The 8,369-nt window shown below is 54.2% G+C and overlaps 1 protein-coding gene across 1 annotated transcript; it reads right to left on the bottom strand.

The window, feature by feature from the left end:
- Positions 1-4,574: 4,574 nt before the first annotated feature.
- On the bottom strand, positions 4,575-7,165 carry SP8 (Sp8 transcription factor). The gene is made up of 2 exons (XM_055709773.1): positions 7,130-7,165; positions 4,575-6,053 (listed from the first exon to the last, which is right to left on the bottom strand). The coding sequence occupies exons 1-2, from the start codon at positions 7,148-7,150 to the stop codon at positions 4,575-4,577; spliced, it is 1,500 nt and encodes a 499-aa protein (XP_055565748.1). The 5' UTR covers positions 7,151-7,165.
- Between the last annotated feature and the right edge of the window lie 1,204 nt (positions 7,166-8,369).

Here is an 8,369-nt window from a genome sequence, read left to right as displayed (position 1 = left end):
AGTTCCTATGCAGTATCGCTTGCCATTATCCCCTATTTCCCTCATCCCTTTTTTTAAAAAATTAATAATTCCAAGCAGTAGTTAGAAAACCATCGAACTGGAAAGGCAGTAATTGTCCAAAAATGGTGCGGTTTTTCTCAATGCACAGCTTCCTGACCTGTAACAATTTCCCCATACGCTTTAACACAAGACGACCAGCTAGCCTGAAAAAATGCAACACATCAAACAGTGGAAAAATTGGTGTACTGTGTTTTAAAGCCAATATTGCAGAATCTGCTTTCCTCCATGGAAAGGTTGAGGAATTTTTTTATATATATATCTTATATATATATAAAAAGTGCAATGGAGCAAAGTGTAATGGAGCGAGCCAAGAAAGCAGACCCTGAATTATGCTAAGAAAAGCAAAGTTATTCTGACAAGCAAAAGTTTTGTCCTTTTGTCATAAATCTGGTGAAAGTGTGAGCAACCACACACCTAATTTGTTCACACCTTTTCCCAGCTCTTTCTTCTCAAAGCTAAACTGGAGGCCACTTCACGGAATGTAACTGAAGTGTGGCAGGTTTTGGCAAGTGCATACTTAGAACCATTCGTATTGAAAGATTTGTTGGACTGCATCAAGTATGCTTACTCCACCACCTTTACAGCTGTGAAGGTGTTGACGGCTGGATTAGCCATCACATGCACAAATAGAATGTTTGAGATCTCATTTCTTGCTTTCTACTTTCACATTCCTAGACTGGAAGCAAAGGAGAAGCCAACACCCTTTGATCACTGTTTAGTCTCGGCAGGCACAGGCCAAGGGTAGTGATTGGGAAAGTCACCATGCAGGCAGAAATGGTGTTGTAAATTGCTTCAGCTGCGCGCATCTCCCATCACTGCTCTATTGAAAATTTAAACTGGAAAATTACAATGAAAATCTGGAATAATGGGAAACGCAGGACACGAAATTTGATAGACATTGCTATGAGCTTGAAGAGGAGAGAATTAAAAGGTCAGAGAGCAAACAGGAATGGCCACAATCATCTGAAGGCAGCTGGAAGGTAAGTTGATGGACACCGGTTTGACCTGTGGGTCAGCAAACCAGTTTAACTCTACCTTGATCTGGACAACGCAGAGACAAGCTCCTGGCTCCTATCAAACAACTCAATGCCCTTATCTGGAAGGGTTTAGTAAAAGTAAATCAACTACAAAAAGGAGCTATTCAGCCTTCAAGTGCTGGGTTTTGCTGGTAAAAGAAAGAAAAAATATGTATGTTCTCACACAGCCCGGATCCAAACCGGCAGCTCCCAAGCAGCAAAAGCACATACTCCTTCCCAGGGGAGGGATGAGTTTTGTCATCGGCTGTATCCCACTGCCAGACTTCCCCGAGACAGAGCAACCAGTGCTAAACAAACCATCAAGCTCCTGGATAGTGACATTTTGGTAGCCCTTCCTTTTCGGGGGGTATCGGAGAAGCAGTATTAGAAGTCACTTGCTGATCCATTTCCCTTTCCTTCTCACTTAGTGATCAGCCCATTCCATCAGGACTGAAACTTCCAGGTAACACAAATGCTGCCTCTTGCTCCTGCTGGGGGAAAGCAGGTGCTGCTACAGCAGTCCATTTATATGGCGTTACAAAAAAGAAGAAAAAAAAAAAAAAAAGGAAAAGACAAAAATAAAGCAGGACAAACTGTTGCTTTGTTTCAGTAGGAAACTTTGCAGGCCTCTGATGGTTGCATTTGTAATGAAGCAACATCAGAATGCAGGTCTGAGAAACTCAGCTGGAACAACTCCCGTTTCCAGTACAGGTTAAAAGCTCCTTCTAATCCCTACACCACACAAAGAACCAAAAAAACCTTGAATGTGTCTGGAGTTGGCTTGTCTGCACTTTTTTGCTCCACATTTTAAAACCTGCTGTTTAGGTTATTACTAATAATGGGCTTTACATGTGATGCACAAAAGATCTGTTTGCTATGTAGATTCCATGCTCTAGCCCTGACTTTTCAGTACCCCGACAGTGAGGAGCATCGTCTCCCTATGCAATCCAAGGGGCCAAATTTCCAAACAGGAACAAACTTCCCTCACGTCCTCTCCAAAAGAAGTGTTAAGATAAAGTGTTAGCGGGTTTTGGGTTTTTTTTGGGGGGGGTTGTGGTTTTTTTTTCAAAATCGCTAAGCAAATGCTGCAACTGCAGAAGGCGCCGGGTTTTAAGAAACCCTCGCAAAAGTGGGGTTTTTTTTGCTGTTCAGGGACAGCTGTGGACAAGATTTGAAGGACGCAGCAAGGGCGGTAGCGCTAGAGCGGCCGATTGGCAGCACCCCGCAGCCCTCGGAGTCGTCCAGACCCCCGGTCCCTCGGGGAAAAGGCCCCGCACCGAGAAGGGGGTTTTCACGCACAACCGCGAAGTTTCCCACCCCCGAGCCCTGCCGGAGTCAGCCCTCACTACGGTAATTAGCATCGCTCCCAGCCACAAACGCGTTACCTAACAATAAAAGCAGCGGACCACTTTTTATTTTGTCTTTTAAAGCAATAATGACCCTTAGCATTTCAATATTAAACCGCCTTTCACAATGGATCTGGCCCGATGTGAAAAATAAAGTCCAAGGAGGAGGTATATGCAAAGTAGCCCCTCACACACAGGCGCTTTTGCGGCAGGCACCGTATCCTTAGTTTAATCAATTTAAAAAAAAAAAAAATAAGGTGTTAATGCCTTTCCTTTCGCTTCCTCTACTAGTGCATTGTAAAAGGCACGAAGAAGAATGCCAATTTATTCATTTCAACGCCTCAAAGCTGCTCTCATTAGGTGCTACAATTTACAACGGAATTGAATTCGTTATATTTTCACCTTTCTCTGAAACTCTAGAGAACAACTCATGCCATGTGAGTTCAAAGTAAATCATTGCCTGTAACGATGGAATTAAAGAGAAGAAAAACAATTGGCTGACCTAAGGTAGAATGTTTTATCTGGAGTTTATTAATACCATTTAAAATATTACAGATAAAAATCAATTACATTTCATGCATTTAAAATGCAAATCTAAAATGTTCCAGCGAAGGGCTTTCCATTTCAATGTGAAATATCCAAATTATTTCAACATTACAATGAGACAATTAGTTTGCAGCATTGCAAACCGCTAATGTAGTGTCAGGAGTGTTTATTAACATTTATCAATATTATTTTCAGGAAATACACATAGGCCAACGTTAGTTCAGTTTCACTTGGACAGTTTATTTAATACATGGGTCATGGCAAACCCACTTTATGAAATATAGGAGAACTCTCACTGTAACTATACCTGAACTGCCAGCAAATGCAAATAAGTACATGCTCCATTAAATTAAATGTCATTCAACATTTATCAAATATTGTTTGCTTAATTACAGTTGTATGCCTACCTAAATTAATATTCAAGCAAAACCTATATCCTGAAGTGCGATTTGATGTACACTTCAAGGAACGAGTCCAGAAAAAGAATGCAGTGAACCAGGACTGCAACAACAACGCTTTCTCGTGACAGGAACCGAAATAAAAATTAAAAAAAAAAAAAAAAAACCGTCAAGTGTACTTCAATATATTTTCAAATATTTACTGGAAGTAATTTACAGGAAAAATACTATACAAAATCGTCTCCTGGACAACTGCATCTCACACCGATACATTGGTGGAGTTATATTTAATTGTTAGTTAATCTAGAACGATTCCTCAGTTGTACAAACCTATAGGTTCAGACGTATTTTACAAATATTTTATTTTCCTATCCCCCCGCTCCCCCGGCCTCCCTTTTTGGCATTGGAACTACAGCTTCGCTTGAAACCCACGGTGCTTCTTCATTTGTTTGGAGTTTAAAAATATACGACTTTCAACCTAATTACTTTCAGCGTATTCCACGATTCCTACGCAAATGGGAATTATACAAATGCGCTGGCAAACGGAGTGAAATTTGGGCTCGCGGAGGGAAACGATTTGTTAAAATTAAAAAAAAAAAAAAAGCGGGACGGGGGGAGGGGGAGGGATGGGGCGGGAGGGACACGCACATTGCCGCTCCGGTCCCGGGGAGCTGAAGGGCTCCGAGCAGTTAACGAGGTGCGGGCAGCACCGGGTCTCCGCTGGGCGCTGTGAGGGGACAGCGGTGGCGGCTGGCGGGCGCTGCCGTCGGAACCCCCGCCGCGGGGCACCCCTGCCCGCCCGTCCGCGGCACCGCTGCCGCACCGAGGCTAGCGGCGGGAGGGGGTGCGGGACGGTTTCCAGCGGGAAAGCGAGAGAGAGCGTGGTTTTTTCCGCTCTAAAGGCAAGCCGAGGGAGGGTCTCAAGGCGAGGGGGAGGGGAGGCGGCCGCGGGGCTGCCCCCCGGCAAGTCGCGGCTCTCGCGCCTTGCCCAGCCGCTCCCCTGCCGCCACCGCGGGGGCTGCGCGGCCCGAGGGCACCGGCCGCCCGGTACGGGGCTGCGGGCGGGCAGCGGTGCGGCCGCGGGAGCTGAGCGCGGACCCTGCGGAGCCGCGCCGGCTACTTACGTGTCCGCGTCCCCGCCGCGGGGCCGCCGAGCGCCCCGGGGGGCGGCGGGCCGGGGGGGGGCGGCGGCCCCGCGCCTCCGCCCGTCACTCCAGGCCATTGCGGTGGCCGGGCTCGGGGGGCGGCAGCAGCTCCGGGGAGTGGCAGGGCGGGCTGCCGGCCGCGCTGTGCTCGCTGTCGGTGTCGCTGCCCTTCTTGCCGCCGGAGCCGGGGCCGCCGCCGGGGCCGCCGCCGCCGGGGCCGCCGGCGCCGCCGGGGCCGCTGTGGGTCTTGACGTGCTTGCTGAGGTGGTCGCTGCGCATGAAGCGCTTGTTGCAGACGGGGCAGGCGAAGCGCTTCTCGCCCGTGTGGGTCCGCAGGTGCCGCTGCAGCTCGTCGGAGCGGGTGAAGCGCTTGCCGCAGAAGAGCCAGTTGCAGACGAAGGGCCGCTCGCCCGTGTGCCAGCGCAGGTGCGCCTTCAGGTGCGAGGTCTTGCCGTAGACCTTGCCGCAGCCGGGGATGTGGCAGCTGTGCAGCCCCTTGCGCCGCAGGCTGGCCCCCGCCGGCCCCAGCCGCTCGGCCTCCTGGCAGTTGGGGCAGTCGCAGGTGGCGCGGCCCGAGTAGCGGCGGGCAGAGGAGCGCGGCGAGGCGGCCAGCGGTGCGGCGGGGCCGCCGCCCAGCATGGAGCCCCCGGCGCCGGCCAGCGGCGAGGGGGCCGAGTCCGGGTAGGAGCCGGGCAGCACCGGCTTAAATCCGTCCATGAGGTGCTGCCCGGCGGGACTGAGGAGGTGCGAGGAGGCGCCGCTGCTGAAGGCCGAGTGGCCGAGGCCCGAGTAATCCGAGTTGTAGCCGCCCAGCGGCGAGTGGAGCGAGGTCTGCAGCCCGCCGGCCGCCGGGTGCAGCGAGCCGGGCAGCGCGGCCGCCCCGTTGGGGCTCTGCACGTCGATCCAGCCGGCGCCCACGTCCCACCAGCTGGAGGCGCCCGCCGAGCCCACCTCGCCGGCGGCCAGCCCCGGGTGCGAGGGCTTGAACCAGGACTCGTAGGGGTGCGCCATGCCCACCCGCGGGTAGATGCCCTGCAGCCCCTCCACCGACGTGTGCACCTTGGAGATGAAGACGGGCTGGTGCGCCGCCGCTTCCTGTCCCGCTGCCCCGCCGCCGCCGCCGCCGCCGCCGCCGCCGCCGCCGGCGCTGCCCGGCGCCTGGAAGACGGAGTAGTCGTTGGCGAAGGGCGAGCTGGCGGCCGCCGCGCTGCTGGAGGTGAGGGAGAAGGCGCTGGAGCCCGGCGAGCCGCCGCAGCTGAACGAGTCCGAGACGAGGGCGGCCGCCGCCGCCGCCGCCGCCGCCGCCGAGGAGCCGTTGCGCGCCGCGGCCGCCACGCCGAAGCCCGGGAGGCCGGAGCCCACGGCGCCGCAGCTGCCCGCCGAGGACGAGGAGGAGGAGGAGGAGCGTTTCCAGGGGTGGAAGCCTTTGCCGAAGGAGGACGCGCTGTCCGAGAGGGCGGACGGCGAGGGGCTGGGGCTGCCGATCTTGTTGCAGGTCGCGGCGAGCATGGCCAGCGGCGTGGAGCCTACCCGCGGTTCCTCCTGCGGGCACAGAGGGGAGAGGCCGCCGCGCCGGCGTCAGGGACGGAACGGAGCGGCCCCACCGCCGCCCCGCGCCCAGCCCCGCTCCGCACCGCTCCGCTCCGCCGCCCGGCCCCGCTCCTCACCGCTCCGCTCCGCTCCGCCGCCCGGCCGCGGCCGCAAAGTTTCGCGACTTCCGTGGGAGGACCACCTCGCCGGAGCCGCGGCTCTGCCTCCAAGAGCCTTCCGAGGCTTTTTTTCCCACCATCCAACCCTCCTCCCACGGAGGGCCTCGGGAAGGGTTAGGGTTAAAAAAGGGGGTGAAAAATGAGAGGGGGAAAAAGTTGCGCCTGTTACCGCAGCTTTGAAGACGCCCCCGGCACGGCGGCTGCAACGTTTCAGACTGTTCCCTTTCCCCGGGACCTGACCGGTCCCCGTCCCTCAGGCCAGTAAGACTGTATTCTTAAATATCGAATTGCAAGATTATCAAATTACTCCTTTTTTAAAAAGAAACAAAACACTTCCTTGAAATAAGCCTCATTTACGTACCAACGATAATTAAATATATATATAAATTTAACATATGTACATATGTATGTATACACAAGTTCAACGTACCTGCTGGACACGGCGGGCTGTGATATTTTAAAGGGAAATAAAAAGCCACAATCTGTTGCAAATTGGAAATTGCACACGAAAAACGACAGTGCTGGGTTTGGGTTTTGGTTTGGGTTTTTGTTTTTGGTTTTTTTTTTTCCTTCTAGCAGTCACATGTAAAGAAGAAAGGCCACTTCTCCGGGGGCACAGGAACAGCACAGCCCGGGCGCTGTAGGTTGTTTCTACAAATGCCCTTAAAACCTTTTCCTGCTCGCTGAAAAGTGACTCTGCCCCTTTTTCCCCCTCTCACTCTTTCTTTTCTCCTAAACTCACTTGTACTTCAGTTAAAAAAGAAAAAAAAAAAGACGGAAAAAAAAAAAAAAAGGATGAATAGAGGAGACTGATAGCCCCGGTCAAGACAGGGGTTATTTTAACCCCCTCCAATCGACAATAAAAAGAAACCAATTAAACCAGCAAGAGAAAAAAATCCTTAGACTCACCCCTAGAAGTGAAGTTGCCATCACACAAAAGTGCCCTCCTCTCAGAGGATCTTTTTTATATTGATAAATCAGAGGCAGTGTTTTTTTTAGAGGTGTGCAATACAATGATCAGTTCCGCCCATTCCACCACAATTGTAGCTCCCTCGCCGGCTTTGAAGTGCCGCTGAGCCGCCGCCAGCCAATCCCTGGGCCCGTCGCCTCGCTCGACGACGTGACAGCGTGAGGTCATCAGCGCCGTCGAGCCCCGCCGGCCGACGGCGCTGATGACCTCACGCTGTCACGTCGTCGAGCGGCGTCCCGGTCCGCCGGGCCCCCTCGCCCCCAGGTCGCGCTGCTTCGTCCCGGTCTCCCCTTTCCACCCCTCACTGCCCTCCCCCCGCGGGTAATCTGACAACAGATTAATTTTTTTTTTTTTCCGGTTGACATTTGTATGGATGTTTATATCATCCTCCTCGGCGTTACTATGATTAGCGCAACGATGGAGCATCCCGTTTCTCCGCGGGGTCTCCCCACCCCACCCCGCTCTGCTCAGTGCTCCCTCTCCCCGTTTCCTTCGGTACGGGTGGGTGGAGGGCGGGGGACAACAGCACTTCAGGCGACAGCTGCCTGCAGTCGCCCCAGCCCCCCGCCCTCGCAGACCCGCCGTTTTCAGCCCCCCCCCCCCTCCCCCCCCGGGCTGAGGAGGAGGTACGCGAAGGAGCTTTGCCAGCGCGGCCCCGCCGGAGCCCACCCGAGAGGCACCGGTACAACCGGGCAGCCCCCGCCGCCTGCTCCCGAAGCAGCCGGGGCTCGGCCCTGAGCGCTTCGCTCCCCCCCGGCTCCTCGCCCAGCGCCGGGCGGCTGCGGGGAAGAGCAGCCGTGGTCCCGGGGGGAGCCGCCCGCTGGGGCCACCCCGACCCGGCCCCGCTTGCCCAGGTGCCCTCACCCCCGGGGGTTTCCGCAGCAAGGTCCTCACGGAGCTTTGCTTGGTGGGGGCTGTTTCTTTCCTCCCGGCCTCGGTTTTGACCCGCTTCCGTGTGGTGGGGATATTGACTGTACATCATAACTATTGATCAAGGGGGTAACGTACATTATCATACTTTGAAGTAAGAGTGAAGTAAATTAATGAACTGTTCTCTTTCTCTGAAGGCTGGCGGTTACCATAAATGTCGCGTTTCTCTCCGCGAGCTGCTCTGAATGATTTTAGCCTGTTGAGAAGGCGTGACAGGCCAGCCCAGAAGGAGGAAGGGGTGGGGGAAGG

The sequence above is a fragment of the Falco cherrug genome, chromosome 4, assembly GCF_023634085.1.
Source record: "Falco cherrug isolate bFalChe1 chromosome 4, bFalChe1.pri, whole genome shotgun sequence".
Taxonomy (NCBI): domain Eukaryota; kingdom Metazoa; phylum Chordata; class Aves; order Falconiformes; family Falconidae; genus Falco; species Falco cherrug.
The sequence above is the reverse complement of the archived record's forward strand: the minus strand, read 5'-3'. Positions and strand labels throughout refer to the sequence as shown.